The following is a 15,398-nucleotide window of genomic DNA, read 5'->3' as shown; positions in this document are numbered from 1 at the left end:
TTTTAATCTTTTCTTTTTAAATATCTTTCCTAAACATGGAAGGTGATAATCCATCCGTCCAAAAACACTTAAAATAATCCAACGCCGTCGGATTGATTTGACCGTTACACGCTCCTTCATCTTTAAAAATTCAAACAGCCGCCCGTTGTCACTGTAATTCCATTACAATAATAATTCTACAAACAAAACATCCACAATTCTCAAACCAAAAACCCCAAAACTAGAACCCTAATTTCAGAATCAGTAAAACTTATTAGACCAAGTTCTTCCAATTTTTCAAGGTCAAAATCAATTAAAAATTCAATCTTTCATACTTGTACTACTTTATTTTCCATTATTATTTCTCAATCACAAAACTTGGAATTATATTTTATTATTAATGCCCATTTTCTTGCCCTTGTTTTTCTCTGTATGTTTTGTTGTTTCAGGATGAAATCTGATCGGAAACCACCGCTTGCAAGATCTCCGATGACGCTTCGCGGCCGTCGTCCTCTTCAACCACCCAATTCCAATATCTTCGCCAACACCCCTCTTCGAACACCAGGTAATTTTCAATTCAAAGTTTTTATTTCTTTTTTTTTTGGTGGGTTGATGATATATATAATTGATGAAATGTAATTTAGTTCAAGAAAATTGATGATACCCGTTTGTTTATTCATTCTTAACCATTAATTAATAACACCAATCAACGCGTTAAGTTAGACACATAGACTATAAGGTTGTGTTTGTCAAAATTAAAACTGACTTGATATGTATCCAAGAAACTCTGATGGTTTTTTTTTCTTAATTTTGGTCGTTCTTGATATTTGTTTTTGTTTTTCTTTTAATTGTTAATCAGAAATGAACCTACATAATTTTTTGATTGTTTTTCTGGGTTCTGATTATATTCAAAAACCTTGTAATTAAAAAGAAATTGGATTAATTTATTGTTAATCAGAAATGAACCTGTATAATTTATGATAAGGTATGTTTTTCAGGCTCTAATTTTTTGTGTGTGATTATTATATTTATATACTCTGGTTTTGAACAGAACATGTATTATATATGCTTTAAAATGGGTTTATTTTGTAAATTATCTGTAATTGCAGCTATGATGAACAAACCCCAGACGAAAGGATCAGAAAATATGCCAGAAAACAACACAGTTTCTTGTGAATTGAGGGCACTAGCAAAGATGGTTCAAGATGAGCTCGGCGCAATCAACACGAAAAATACTGAATCTGGCAGTCATTCAACAATTGGAGGTACTAATCAGTTTGAGAGGGGTCGATTTTACAATGCTTATTCAGAAAGAAGGAATGAAAGGCTAAGGAAGAAACAGAGTGAAACAGGGGATGATGAGCCTAAATCTGCTTATAATTTGGGGGTTAAGCTTGATTCTACTACTAAGAAGAAGGATACTAGGAAGAAGACAGATAGTCTTAAAAAGACAATGATGGCGGCTACTTACTCTTCTGTGGATCGTAGCGAGCACCCAAGGTATGCTTTGAGGAGCACTACCAGGAAGCCTCCACTTCCGGTGGCACCGATGAATGTCGATGAGACGGCGAGGAAGGCTCCTAGTACAAGAGCTAGGAGGAAGTAAGGGGAGAAAGGAATATAGATTTTAGACAAAATTGAGGAAAGATTTATTGATATGTCACATTTCATTTCTATGGGTGGTAGAATTGCTATGTCAAAGTTGTTGATGGATAAGCTCTACTCATGGGACATTATAATGGTAGATGTTTTGCTTGTATGTTGTTGTAGTCCATCTATGGTGGACATCATAAAATTTTTATCAAGTCTTGGAACAACTAAATTCGGTGATTTTCGAATTGAATCTTCTATAATGTTGATCATTCCCTCCTTATTGATCAATAGGTGAGGTGATAATAGGTCGTTTCTATCAAATTTTGGGTTATCTTAGGCTACATACATGTGATGATAAGTCATTTATATCATATTCATTTAACAGTTTGGTTATTTTATAGATTGTTCGGGTGTATTCTGTTTGTGTTGTATCAATCAGTGAGGTGATAATAGGTCGTTTCTATCAAATTTTCTTAATCAGTTTGGGTTATCTTAGGCTACATATATGTGATGATAAGTCACATATAAACGACCTATAATCATATTTATTTAACAATTTTGTTATTTAGTTGACTGTTCGGATCTATTCTGGTTGTGTTGTATTCGACTATATTACGGAGTCCTAACTATTGTGATATTATGTACAAATAATATAATGATATAACCTTGAAACTTGATAACCTTGAAATATTTGTGAAGATTCATAAGTGATATGATTAAGATTTATTTGCAAATAACTAAAAGGGTACATTACAAACATTGCAATTGTACGCTCTATCATTCCAAACTATTTAATGAACTTGTTTATTACAAATAGTTCGGTGATTGATTAGCCAAACTTAAAATTGACTAAACATGAATTATTGCATTACAAGTTTACAACTTAAAATTGACTTTAAAATGAATTATTGCATTACAAATTAAAGTTGACCAAAACATTAATTAAAGTAGACTTCTAATTAATCAATCCATATATTAACGATTTAAACTCTATTTAACGAATCTCTTTTGTCTCTTCTTTCCACCCAAAAAAATATAGTCAAAACATTACTAAATTCACAATAAAGCTTTAGAACTAATCAATGGAGGGATTAATTCGTTGCTCAGCAAATTATGTTCCACTCTCTCCAATAAGCTTTTTGGAGAGATCAGCACTTGTTTATGGAGATCAAACTTCTGTTGTTTATGGAAATGTTAAGTATACTTGGAGAGAAACTCTTATTAGGTGTACTAAACTTGCTTCTGCTCTCACCCAATTGTCTATTTCTTATGGCGATGTTGTAAGTTCTTAGGTTTTTTCGATTATGCTCGATTATCATTGCGCATAATTTTAGGTGATAAGTTGTTCTTTGGTTCTCAATTTGAGTTTTTATTGAATTTGACTTAACATGTTCAATTTTATGTTTGTACATGTTCTTAAATACTTGTAACAGTTTAATTGACACATTTAATGCGTATGAAATTTTTATATTAGTAGAATTTTTAAGAAAATTGATACTTGAAAATATACACATTAAGACTAATTTATGAACATATTACATGATAACAATTTATTATTTTCATATATTGTGATCAAACAAATGTATAAATGGTGTACAGACTTAAGTGTTGCAATAAGTTGCATGTATTTAGCCATTTAGGAACGGTAAATATACTATGATTGGATGGTATGTTTATATATGACTATTTTTGTCATGATTTCTAGTACTCGTATTAAAGTGTGGACTCTGGCTGATCAAATACATGTATATTGTTTAGGCAAATCTTAGTTGGGATGATCTAGGAATTTGCTTAGGAATTAAGGGGTAATAACATTCAAACCTTTAACATCAAATACAATAACCAAGAACGATAATGAAGTAATAAACAAACGATATTAAGATAAAAGAGAGAGTTTAAAGATACATTATTGAGTAAGGACAGACTCCTTAATCAGAAAGGACACAATTTTGAGAGAATTGATGAAGTATATTGTTTGTATTAATGTATTAGTGAGCATATGAGTATTACAATGTCTAAATTCGCTATTTATACCTAGGAGCCACTAGGGTTACATAGATATCAAAATATATTTAAAAGGGGAAGATCTTAATTTTATTCTTCTTTCCTTGCTCAGCTGGTGTATTTTCGACATGTAATTGCTTAATTGATTCTTCGATCTTCTTGCCATATTTGTATCAATCAAGCCGTTTGCTTGATTCTTGGTGTGGCTTGGATGCTTGGCTGTGCCCTATGGTCTTCGGGTTGCTTAGAGAAACGGGGCCAACATATATTTTGTGCACTTTGTATATATTTGTAATCATATGCTGTTCGTTTGTTTTGATGTATAAGGAATGTATCGAATAATATCCTGTTTTATGATGTCCGTTTTTGTGGCTATACTTCCAAGTAATTAAGTGTTCGTGCTACAAGTAAACTTACATTTGATAAACGAGTTCATCATCGTACTAATTCTCATATTTCCAATTGATTTTGGTATGTATGTGGTCAATTTTGCAAAACAGTTTGAAGTGATCAAGGGAAGTTTGACTTTTGACTTAACAAAAATTGTGTGACATACTCCTAAGTCCTAACATTACATTAGATACCATCATACCAGTGTTATACAGGCAATTCGAAGCCATTTAAAGAAGAGAATAATGGCGTAAGGCTCTAAGTACGTAGGACGTAGGTACGAGCCAAAGGAAGAAAAATGGTTGTTTAGCTGATTATTGAAAATATAGCAGGTGATCAAAGGGAGTGTGTTGTTAATGCTGGTAAAACATATTTCGCATCTAAACGTCCTGTTAGGCCTAACCTACTTCTTGTTTAAGATGTACATGCTTTCTATCATGCAAATGATGCAATGCACGATGTTTTAGCTTTGTTTAGTACTAATGGAGGTTGAAAATGGTGTAATAAAAAAATATGTGCTTGTACATACATTATCATTGTTTTTGTTTGTTTGTTTCGACTTAGGTACATCTGGCTGTCCATTTCCTCCGAACCAGATTAAGTTAATGACTTACTCCTAACATTTTCTCTTTTATCTTGTTCTTTGACTTGCCAACGTTAGGTTGCTGCTTTTCTCCCCAACACTCCAGCAATGTATGAGTTGCACTTTGCTGTTCCAATGGCCGGAGCAGTCCTTTGCTCTTTGAATATCCGTCATGATTCTGCAATGGTGTCTGTCTTGCTAAAACATTCAAAGGCAAAACTCATCTTTGTAGATTCTCAGTTTTTGGATACTGTACGAGGAGCATTGGAAAACATGTCCAAGTCAAGCTCTAGCCTTCCTGATATTGTCCTAGTTCTCGATGAACAGTTGATGTCAGTTGGAATTGACATGCTTCTAAATACAACCATTGATTACGAGAATCTTGTACAGGCTGGAGATCCTGAATTTGAGATCCGAAGGCCAAAAGATGAATGGGATCCAATTGCATTGAATTATACTTCTGGCACAACTTCAAGTCCTAAAGGCGTCGTTTACAGCCACAGAGGTGCATATCTGAACTCCTTGGCTACAGTTCTGGTGAATGAAATGCTTACTAGGCCTGTCTTTTTGTGGACTGTCCCTATGTTTCACTGCAATGGCTGGTGCTTTACATGGGGTATAGCAGCTCAAGGTGGTGTAAATGTCTGCCTGCGCAATGTTGTTGCAAAGGATATATTCAGTAGCATTGCTGAGTATAAAGTTACCCACATGGGTGGTGCACCAACAGTTCTTAACATGATCATAAATTCTCCTGATGGCGATAAGAAGCCTCTTCCAGGAAAGCTGGTAGTGATAACAGGTGGTGCTCCACCAGCCCCACAAGTACTCTTCAAAATGGAGGAGATTGGGTTTGCAGTAACACACGGATATGGGTTGACAGAAGCCTATGGCCCTGCTACAGTTTGTGTTTGGAAGCCTGAATGGGATGCTTTGCCTCCGAATGAAAGGGCAAAGATTAAGGCGCGGCAAGGAGTGCTCCATCTTGGGCTTGAGGAAGTGGATGTAAAAGATCCTATGACTATGAAAAGTGTGCCTGCTGATGCAAAGACAATGGGCGAGGTTATGCTTAGAGGAAACACCATCATGAATGGGTACTTGAGCGATGAGAAGGCTACTCAGGAGGCTTTTGAGAATGGATGGTATCATAGCGGAGACTTAGCTGTCAAATACCCTGATGGTTATATTCAGATAAAAGACCGAGCAAAGGACATAATAATATCTGGGGGAGAGAATATAAGTTCAATTGAGGTAGAAGATGTAATATCTAGTCATCCTGCTGTTCTAGAAGTTGCTGTTGTGGCTCGTCCTGATGATCACTGGGGGGAGACACCCTGCGCGTTTGTAAAGCTGAAGGATGGGTGTAATGATGTTACCCCTGCAGATATAATTAAGTTTTGTAGAGATCGCTTGCCTCATTATATGGCTCCTCGGACGGTTGTTTTTGAGGATCTGCAGCGCACAATAACTGGCAAGGCACAGAAATACATACTCAGGGAGAAAGCAAGAGCCATGGGAAGTCTAACAAAAACCAGTAAACTTTAAGTTATGATGGCCTTAAATCTTCGTCGATCCCTGTCATAGTTATATCGTTCCTCATGCTTTCTGCAATATGATATTGAACTTATGCTAGCAGTACCAGAGTCAATTCATATTCATCCATCCCTTTTTCTATCAGAAGCATTTCAGATTCTAACAGTTCAAATGCTTCTCTGGAAACATGGATTGTCTTTAAAGCTTTCATATCCTTTATTTATACAAAACATTCTGTGATCGTTCCTCATATGTTTTTATATATGTGGGTGTGACTGTGTGAGTTCATGCAAGAACATTTGTCCTCACTCACCAAGTCACCATGTGATCTGCTGTAATATTTCTGATTGTCGTGATGTAGAATGTATGTTCAACAATGAAGTTGTGACAAAATTGTGCATTAATTTCTAATACTCATCAATGACCTGTAATTGCATTCCACAAGTTCGTGGTTTTATTGATGTCCGTTTTTTCTCTTAAATCAAAGAAATAAGCTTATCCCTAAGTTCTTCATTGAAATTTGTTGCACTACTTAGCTGTCTGTAAGATTGTAGCTGTAGCTTTATTGTTCTTATTTGAAACTAGGATGGTTTGATGAACCTTTACTTGGGAGTTTAGTCATCCTCAGTTTCATTAAGTATCGTATTTTATATTATCCTCCCTCATCATGATTATACCATATCAATAACCTTATAAAGCTGAAAGTGTCTGAAAATTGGGGATAATCAGGATAACTTCTGATATACTAGAATCATTTAAGGTAAAAATTAAATTGCCATAGTAATCTCTTGAGCTTTTATGCATATTATAAGTAATATTTTAAGGTTGTGCTGAAAAGGCCGATAGACCAGGTAGGGTTAATGAATTTGTAAGGTGGTTTGGCCAAAATAGGTTGTTTTTGAGGTGAAATTTCATAATATGTGTGAGAGGTCAAAATAGTTTAAGCGATGTAAGTAGTAAGCACCTTGTGAAGGCATAGGGGGCATGAAAGGTAAAGCAAACTTAAGACTTAATTGCTTTCTTAAACAGATATTGTATTCACAACAGCTCAACAAACTATTTTTATATAATGTATAAATAAGTTTTTCATTTATTTTTGTAAAATTTTAACAAACAAACAATGGTATTAGAAAATAAAAACATCTGCAAACATAATGAAATCAGTAATCACTCTGCACTACATAGTTCTGTTTGTTCCCAATCAGGAGGTAATCAGTTAGAACTTGGACTGAATGTACTTGATGACATTAGCATCAAGCTGAAAGGCCTTGGAAAGAAGATCAACCGAGATAGGTGCTTCAGACCCAAAAACAGCGTTACCAACAGTGATCACACCTGGATTCTGGCTACTCAAGGCAGAAATGGCAAAAGCAGGAGTTTTGCCAACATTTAGCTGAAAGTGAACGAGACCTTGTGGGAAAACAAAGACGTCTCCCTTTTTGAGAATCTTGGTAAAGAGCTTGTTTGCACTATTATCCGCTGGGTTAGAGGTCACAAAACCAACATAAATGGTACCCTCCATCACAGTGAAAACCTCAGTGGCACGGGGGTGTGTGTGGGGAGCAACAAGGCCATATGGGGCAAAGTCAAGCCTGGCGAGTGATATACCAAGGGTGTTGAGTCCTGTCAGTTGTGCTGCTGCCACTGGAGTCACCGCTGAGCCTAACTTATTGTTGGTGTTACCAGGTTTGTTTAGCCCATTGGTGAAGAAATCTTCTGATGTAACTGCCGTTGGATTCTTGCAGAATAGCCCATTTACAATCGAAATCTGATTTATCGTTTAGTTTCTGCTGTAATGAACTTTTATTTCTTTTGTATGAGTTTGAGCACTTGTAAGTTGTGATGGTTTCTTGCTTGGGAACGCACCCTTTTTATAGGTTTAAATTGTTTTGGAGTTGAATTGGTCATATTTTTGTAGACCACGTAAATTTGTCAAGAAAGTTATCATGTCATGTTAACTAAGTCTTAAGGTAGTTGATTTATTAACTTATATTTCTCTTTTAAGCAGGAACTGACTTGGTATTGCCTACCAATTTCTGTGCTCACAAACAATCGTTGGAGTATTTTCTGTTATAAAGCTATGAAATCAGTGTAAGATGGCGTGAATTGGTAAAAAAAACTATATTGGACTCTTTCACAGATTAATATTCTCTATCTGTGGACTGATTGAACGCTCCCTATGTTTCATTGCAATAGTTGCTGCCTTACATGAGGTGTAGAAACTCAAGGTGCAGATAATATCAGCATGCAACCCTACACTATGCACAATGCTGTTGCATAGGATTTATTCAGTAATATTGCTAAGCATGAAGTATCAACTGAGCAATGCACCAAGATAATGACCTTATACACTACATGATCCTAAATTTTTTTCGGCTCATGAGAATAAGCCACTTTCAAGAAATTTGTTAGCAGTGACAAGTGGTGCTTCACCTCCTCCACTAGCACTTCCTAAAATGGAATAGCTCAGGTTTGCAGTAACACACGGATTTGACAAGATAGAATGAAACATACTAGACTGCCAGTCTGCCAATTGTGTTCCATAGCTCGAGTTGATTTATCGTACAAGGGTGAGTGAAGAACTAAAGCTCAGGAAGGATTGCTTCACCTTGGTGCTCATATAAAATACTCCCTCCGTCCCAAACTACTCGCAACGTTGTGACTTTTTACACTATTCACACATCTCACTTTGACCGTCTTATTTAGCTATTATATGAAAGTTAATGTAATCATGAAAGATAGTGTTGGGTTTATTTTAATGTATAGTTTCTTAATATAAAATTTTTGTAGACTTTATAAATTTATAATACTTCCTCCGTTTTTTAATAGTTGCAACATACCTCTTATCACGCTTTTCGATGAGTTGATTAAATTAGGTAAACGAATTAATTAAGCTGTGAAATTTTAACCGTAGCAACTTATCCCTTTCTTCTTATCAATGGTAAAATTTTGTGATTTAATTCATCCGTTTACCTAGTCTAATATCTCCTTTAAAATGCGTGCCAAAGAGATGTGTTGCAAGTAAATAAAAAGGAGGAAGTAAAAGATATCGACGGTCAAACATATGCATCAGCAAGCGTGTCCGGTTAAAATGTTGCAAGTAAAATGGGATAGAGGGATTAACCCATTACACAGTGAAAAGTGCACCTGCGGATGAGAAGACAAGGCTAGGTTATGGACTTATGGTTAGAGGAAATACTCGACTCAAGAGCTCTGAAGGCTACTCAGATGGTTCCATAGCAAGGACTCAAAGATCAAACCCTGACATTTAAATTTAGTTGATCAACATTCGGGAGAAATACAGTAACACCATTGTAAAATATTTGCTCCTATTATTCAAGTATATGCTAAATTAAAGAGAGTAATGTTTGCTCTTACAAGTTAAGTATACGCTATTTTTTTTTTGTTTTTAACGAAACAGGAGCAATATATTACTAAATTGGTTCCAAAACACAATAATATAATGTCATTTCACAATTTGGCGGGAAATGCAAATTACAAATTCAATTTATTATCCTACAAACATACATGTTGAAGTATGAGTTTAACAACCCACATTACATCCTCTTCTCTACAACCACTCACAGAATTCACCCAACCAACAACCGGAAACTCGCACCGCTGCTTCGGCACCGTCATTGCATAAACCGCCACCACAATCGCCGCCGCAAGATACACCGGTGATTCCACAAACATCCTCGAAATCTCATCATTCTCGTACATCAAATCCATGATATCGCAACAAACCTCAAAGCTCACCATCTCACCAACCTTAGCCACCTCTTTAAGCTTCATCAACAACTCTTCAATCACCAAAAACACCGAATTCTTCATCGTTCCAACCTCGAAACTCAAGGATTGCAGAAACAGGATTTCGGCATCTACGAAATCGGTTTTAGTGAAATGCTGATCTTTGATGTGTTGATCGCCGATTGATTTTAGGGATTTGAGAGAAAGAGGGGGAGAATCATAGGTTTTGCTGGAAATCCAGAGGGAGATGAGAGAGAATAGCTGCAATTGAGGGAAATTCAGAGGTTTCTTGAGCAGCCAGTGGTGGTGGTGGTTGCGGTGGCGGGAAGAGGAGAGAGAAGGGAAGAAGCGGTGGGCGAAGAGCGAGAGCGCGGAGTATTTGACGGTCGGAGTTGTTTTGAGGTGTTCGGAGCATTGGATCAGGAATTTTACGGCGTCGAGGCGGTGTGATGATGCCGGAGGAATCAACTCGCTGGCGGTGGTGGTGTTGGTGTTGGTGTTCATCTCCATTGGTGAAAATCTCTGAAACTTAAAACGTGGAGTAATTTATACTGAAATCACAAAGTTTGCAGTAGGTTTAAGATAGAGCTATGTGAAATGATGGTTTGAATGTCGTCTGAAGTATGTAAATGTAATTGGTTAGATTTAAGATTTTTGAATGAATTTCTTTATTGAGATAAGAATATAAAATACTTTCCCAATTCTTTAGAATTGAGCATTCTGAAAAGGCAAATGTTCGTCAAAAAACTGTGAGAAACGTGGCTGATCCAATCTGCAAGAGTTGGAAGGCCCCTGCTGCAGGCTGCTACAAAATTAACACTGATGCAGCTTGTTTCAGAAATGGGAAGTATGGGCTAGGAGGGATTGCGTGATAGTGTGGGGGAAGTAATGGCTGCTACTTGTCAAACAATGGATGGAGGTGGAAGTCCTGATGTTGCTGAGGCTTTGGCGGCTAGACATGCTCTGTGAATTGCTCTCGAAGCTCGGCTAATCGAGTGGTGCAACTCTATCATCACCTAGACCAATACAAGGGAGAGTACTAGTTTTGGGTTTGTTGTAAATGACATCTTGGAGCTAGCAAAATGCTGTATTTTGGTAGAGTATTCTCATGTCAGTAGAAATGCAGACAAAGAGGTGCTCATACTTTAGCTCAGATAGATATTAGCAAAAACTTTGAAGAACTAAGAATGTGGATTGAGGAAGTTCCTCATAATAAAAAATAAAAACCAAGCTCAGATGCATACATTGCTTCTTCAAGTAGATCAGAAGGTAGTGGCGAACCCTAGTGCCACATTATATGCAATTTTCATCACTGCTTGCCTAAACTTGCACCAGCCGGGAATCGAACCCGGGTCTGTACCGTAGCAGGGTAGTTTTCTACCACTAGACCACTGGTGCTTGCTGAGTACTTTCTAGTTTTTTTTTGTGTACAACGTATGTCTAATAGAAAATAATACTTATTTGTTTAAGGAATTTTCTTTTAGGAAAGTAATTAAGCAACAGATGTAGAGCAAGAGAAAGAAAAGTGAGCTATGCAAAAAAATAAGGCAATAAGCAAGCTCATATGCACACATTGGTTCTTCAGGTAAGTTCTGAAGATGGTGGCGAACCCTTTGTGCCACATTGTGCGCAGTTTGCATCATAGCTTGCATATTTAATTTCTGGGAATCGAACCCGGGTCTTTGCCGTGGTGAGGTACTATTCTACCACTAAACCACTGATGCTTGATTGATGTTTGCTTATTGTTTTTGTAGAGACAGCTAGTATGTCCAAAATACAAAGTTAATTGATATTTTGGAAAGGAATTATATGACTAGTAGAGTTGGTAGATTTTTTGGGTAAAATGGAGACATGAAAATAAACACATTGAATGAAAATTTTGTTGGCATGTTAGCTCTCACTAGCTCCACCACCTAAGAATGAAGATCGGTGCATTGAATCAATGAAAGAATACGACGTTTTACAGATATGATAATTGAATTGATGAAGCCAAAAACTGCCTAAGGATAGTTGATTAATACTAAAATAAACATCAGGATGCAGCACTTCGTCGTATTGGCTTGAGCTTTAGTACACACTTCTGATTGTTTTGAAAGCCTTGCTGAATGCATGCAACAAAATCAAAACAGAACAAATAAGCAAGCTCAGATGCACAAATAGTTTTCTTCAGAAGAATCTGAAGATGGTGGCGAACCCTTAGGGCCACATTGTGCGCATTTTTCATCACAGCTTGTAAGCTCTGTGCACCAGCTGGGAATCGAACCTGGGTCTGTACCGTGGAAGTTACTATTCTGCCACTAGACCACTGGTGCTTCTTGAATACATTCTGGTTATTTTTGTTGATAAAATATGCTAATTTTTTAAATAAAAATGAATTTTTGTTTTAAAATGTTTTTTTTTTTTTTACGAGAGAACTGATGTTATCAAGGAAGCATTTGAATCTCCCAAGGTACTATGTACGTATTATATATATCATAGGAAGCAAACAATAATCAATAGAGCAGGATAATGATAATAAAAGACACGGAGTATTACAGCCTTTACATGTATATATGGGACTACAATCTAACTTATATTGATGATTATAAACTAATATTTAATGCTAAGAGACTAAGAGTAACCTATTGTTTTTAGCAACAGGTATATATGGGACTACAATCTAAATTAAGTAAATTTGCTGTAAGATAGACTTGTAACCTAACTCTTTTTGTCTTTACTAACTAGTTAAGGTAGTCGCATAATTGCATAAAGGTGAGTTGGCTACTGTCGTTAGTATTCCTTACCACCATTATGTTTTCCGTTTGATCACTGCTCAACTTACAACAGCTATTGTGTACTAGTGTCTGTGTTAGGATGATCCATGCCTAGCTAGTTTGTACTACTGAGTTGTTAGAATTATGTCGTCCATTGATATTCCACACAGGCATAGTACCTAGCATCAAAATCCCACACGGCAGCACCACACTGCGTCGTATAGGCTGAGGCTAGAGCTCACAGACTCACTTTTAATTTGAAAGTCTTTCTGACTGCAAGCAATAAAATCAAGTGTATGCTGATAGATTTGCCAGAAATGCAAGGGAAAGTTTTTAGAAACAGATGTACAGAAAGCGAAAGGAAAATGAGCTATGCAAAAACACAAAAATAAGCAAGCTCAGATGCACACATAGCTTCTACAGGTAGATCTGAAGATGGTGGCCAACCCTTTGTGCCACATTGTATGCAGTTTTCATCACTGTTTGCATGTTTTTTCAAAGATCTGGGGTTTGAACCCGGGTCTTCGTTGTGGTGGGATACTATTCTACCACTAGACCACTTACACTTGATTGATGTTTGCTAGCTGTTTTTGTAGATCTAGTAAGTCCACAAAGTGAATTGATTATTGTAAAGAGAGCATTTGAATTTCCCAAGGATTTAGTGCTGGTACATCTTTTTTTGGTAAATACTGGAAATATAAAAATAAATAAACTGATTAAAAGATAGTGTATTAGTGTGTTGAAAGTACCAACATGACATAGATTATGGAGTGGCTTGAACATATGTAATTTTACTTTTGTATAACAGACATGTATTTTGTATAAATTACTAACATAGAAATACAGGAATAAAATTTGTAAACAGAGGGAATATGACTATGATAGGGAGCAAATATTATAGCTAGCTAATTACTTGAACTTTATATAGTTCAGAAAAAATTAGAAGATTTTACAGTTATATAGCTGACTAATGCTAAAAATAATCAGATAATATAATGATTATACAAAGATATGTAAATAATCTGTTATAGTTGCACTAGACTGGTGGGGCAAAATCTTCTTGCCTGAGTTCAACACTATCATTTGAGTATGCACTAGCTTTAAAACCACTAATATAGTTGCATTGTTGCTTATGGTGGGTTGGCCACTGTCATTACTCTCATAGTAGCACCTTACTGTACTGCTTCCATCTATATTTGTCATTTGATAACTGCTCAAATTATGACTGCTATTGTGGATTAGCACTCGTGATAGCCTGATAGTCTGCACACCAATAGATGTCATTGCTAGACCGCAAAGGCGCTGAGCTGTGCAAAAACACAAAAATAAGCAAGCTCAGATGCACACATAGCCTCTTCAGTTAGATCGGAAGATGGTGGCGAACCCTTTGTGCCACATTGTATGCAGTTTTCATCACTGCTTGCATGTTTATTTTTTTTCTTTTTTTATAACTGGGGTTCGAACCCGGGTCCTTTGCAGTGGCGGGATACTATTCTACCACTAGACCACTTGCACTTGAGTGATGTTTGCTAGCTGTTTTTGTAGGTGCAGTATGTCCACAAAGTGAATTGAATTGTAAAGAGGGCATTTGAATTCCCAAAATTAAGGAATATTGTGGAAATATAAAATCTAAAAAAAAAAATTATTATAAGATAGTAAGTGTGTCAAAGGACCCACATAACATAGAATATGGAGTGAGTGTGAGAGATATAGAGTTAATTAAGAGGTCCATATTACATGACTTAAGCTGTTGAGCAGATGTAATTTTACTTTTATATGACATAAATGTATTTTGTATAAACACTAAAATGGAAATACAGGAATCTATTTTGTAAGCAAAGGGAATATAACTGTGATAGGGTGCAAACACTATAAGCTAATAATGCTGTGTTAGTTCTACATGCATGAGAATTGAATGGTTGAAGCTGAAATTTACAGGTATATAGCTGATAGTGCTCAAAATAATACTTCATATAATGATGATTATATGACAAAGATATGTAACTACTCTGTTATAGCTGCCACCATTTAGTATAGTTGACAAGAGGGTTGAATTATAGTGGGTTCGCCACTGTCATTACTCTAATTAGTAGCACCTTACTGTACTGCTTCCTTCTATATTTGTCATTTGATCACTGCTCAATTTAGCACTGCTATTGTGGATTAGAATTCGTGGTAGCGTGATAGTTTGCACACCAAAAGATGTTATTGATAGCCCATAAAGGCGGCACTCTTAGCCTCACGTCACATTTGGATGTAGCACTGCACAGTATGGCTTGAGCTTAAGGTCACACTTCATCACTTATGCAAGCCTCTCTGAATGCAAGCAACAAAATGAAGTGTATGAAAATACAAATGACAAAAATAGTATGGTAAAATTTAAGCAAAAGAATGTGAGCAATGAAAACTAAAAATAAAAACGGCAAGCTCAGATGCACACATTCTTTCTTCAGAATGATCTGGAGATGGTGGCGAACCCTTGTGCCACATTGTGCGCAGTTGTCATCACTGCTTGCATGTCTGATGCACCAGCCGGGAATCGAACCCGGGTCTGTACCGTGGCAGGGTACTATTCTACCACTAGACCACTGGTGCTTGTTTAATGTTTACTACATTTATAAACATATATAGTATTAAAATCATTTAATTTAGCACTTTTACACAATATTTAATTATTAAGTTTATAACAAAATACAAACAATATTACTTATTGAAACCTATTTACTCTTGTTAGATTTTTTTTTTTTTTTTTTCCCATTTAACTTTAAATGAGGGAAATTACTCTTGTTAGAATTTAGCAAAACAGATATTAAATC

At 36.1% G+C, this 15,398-nt stretch overlaps 4 protein-coding genes and 5 non-coding genes across 9 annotated transcripts; 2 read left to right on the top strand and 7 right to left on the bottom strand.

The window, feature by feature from the left end:
- Nucleotides 1–167: 167 nt before the first annotated feature.
- LOC145591007 (uncharacterized) lies at nt 168–1,873 on the top strand. The gene is made up of 3 exons (XM_081647395.1): nt 168–281; nt 429–544; nt 1,089–1,873. The coding sequence occupies exons 2-3, from the start codon at nt 430–432 to the stop codon at nt 1,583–1,585; spliced, it is 612 nt and encodes a 203-aa protein (XP_081503521.1). The 5' UTR covers nt 168–281; nt 429; the 3' UTR covers nt 1,586–1,873.
- A 743-nt stretch (nt 1,874–2,616) lies between these two features.
- LOC145591006 (butanoate--CoA ligase AAE1-like) lies at nt 2,617–6,403 on the top strand. Its single transcript, XM_081647394.1, has 2 exons — nt 2,617–2,852; nt 4,628–6,403. Exons 1-2 carry the CDS (start codon nt 2,655–2,657, stop codon nt 6,089–6,091), a joined length of 1,662 nt encoding a protein of 553 aa, XP_081503520.1. The 5' UTR covers nt 2,617–2,654; the 3' UTR covers nt 6,092–6,403.
- Nucleotides 6,404–7,295: 892 nt separating this feature from the next.
- LOC145592289 (putative germin-like protein 2-1) lies at nt 7,296–8,623 on the bottom strand. The gene is made up of 2 exons (XM_081648735.1): nt 8,594–8,623; nt 7,296–7,847 (listed from the first exon to the last, which is right to left on the bottom strand). The coding sequence occupies exons 1-2, from the start codon at nt 8,621–8,623 to the stop codon at nt 7,296–7,298; spliced, it is 582 nt and encodes a 193-aa protein (XP_081504861.1).
- A 956-nt stretch (nt 8,624–9,579) lies between these two features.
- LOC145592288 (cyclin-J18-like) lies at nt 9,580–10,339 on the bottom strand. The gene has a single exon (XM_081648734.1). It carries the CDS (start codon nt 10,337–10,339, stop codon nt 9,596–9,598), a length of 744 nt encoding a protein of 247 aa, XP_081504860.1. The 3' UTR covers nt 9,580–9,595.
- Nucleotides 10,340–11,057: 718 nt separating this feature from the next.
- Nucleotides 11,058–11,147, bottom strand: LOC145593363 (small nucleolar RNA snoR114). Its single transcript, XR_014102705.1, has one exon. It is a non-coding gene; the product is annotated as a small nucleolar RNA snoR114 (small nucleolar RNA).
- An 822-nt stretch (nt 11,148–11,969) lies between these two features.
- On the bottom strand, nt 11,970–12,061 carry LOC145593362 (small nucleolar RNA snoR114). Its single transcript, XR_014102704.1, has one exon. It is a non-coding gene; the product is annotated as a small nucleolar RNA snoR114 (small nucleolar RNA).
- A 1,852-nt stretch (nt 12,062–13,913) lies between these two features.
- Nucleotides 13,914–14,004, bottom strand: LOC145593365 (small nucleolar RNA snoR114). The gene has a single exon (XR_014102707.1). It is a non-coding gene; the product is annotated as a small nucleolar RNA snoR114 (small nucleolar RNA).
- Nucleotides 14,005–15,006: 1,002 nt separating this feature from the next.
- Nucleotides 15,007–15,096, bottom strand: LOC145593364 (small nucleolar RNA snoR114). Its single transcript, XR_014102706.1, has one exon. It is a non-coding gene; the product is annotated as a small nucleolar RNA snoR114 (small nucleolar RNA).
- Nucleotides 15,097–15,106: 10 nt separating this feature from the next.
- TRNAG-GCC (transfer RNA glycine (anticodon GCC)) lies at nt 15,107–15,177 on the bottom strand. The gene has a single exon. It is a non-coding gene; the product is annotated as a tRNA-Gly (tRNA).
- Between the last annotated feature and the right edge of the window lie 221 nt (nt 15,178–15,398).

This window comes from Chenopodium album, chromosome 18 (genome assembly GCF_948465745.1).
Source record: "Chenopodium album chromosome 18, dcCheAlbu1.1, whole genome shotgun sequence".
In the NCBI taxonomy this organism is placed as follows: Eukaryota; Viridiplantae; Streptophyta; class Magnoliopsida; order Caryophyllales; family Amaranthaceae; genus Chenopodium; species Chenopodium album.
This window is presented reverse-complemented; position numbering and strand designations above follow the sequence as displayed.

What these genes read in the sequence shown, in the direction of transcription:
- LOC145591007 (XM_081647395.1), top strand. Translation starts at nt 430, where the DNA reads ATGAAATCTGATCGGAAACCACCGCTTGCAAGATCTCCGATGACGCTT. An exon ending in CACCCCTCTTCGAACACCAG is followed by an intron (nt 545 to 1,088) that starts GTAATTTTCAAT and finishes CTGTAATTGCAG; the next exon opens with CTATGATGAACAAACCCCAG.
- LOC145591006 (XM_081647394.1), top strand. Translation starts at nt 2,655, where the DNA reads ATGGAGGGATTAATTCGTTGCTCAGCAAATTATGTTCCACTCTCTCCA. An exon ending in CTATTTCTTATGGCGATGTT is followed by an intron (nt 2,853 to 4,627) that starts GTAAGTTCTTAG and finishes TGCCAACGTTAG; the next exon opens with GTTGCTGCTTTTCTCCCCAA.
- LOC145592289 (XM_081648735.1), bottom strand. Translation starts at nt 8,623, where the DNA reads ATGGAACACAATTGGCAGACTGGCAGTCTA. An exon ending in ATTGGCAGACTGGCAGTCTA is followed by an intron (nt 7,848 to 8,593) that starts GTATGTTTCATT and finishes ACGATAAATCAG; the next exon opens with ATTTCGATTGTAAATGGGCT.
- LOC145592288 (XM_081648734.1), bottom strand. Translation starts at nt 10,339, where the DNA reads ATGGAGATGAACACCAACACCAACACCACCACCGCCAGCGAGTTGATT.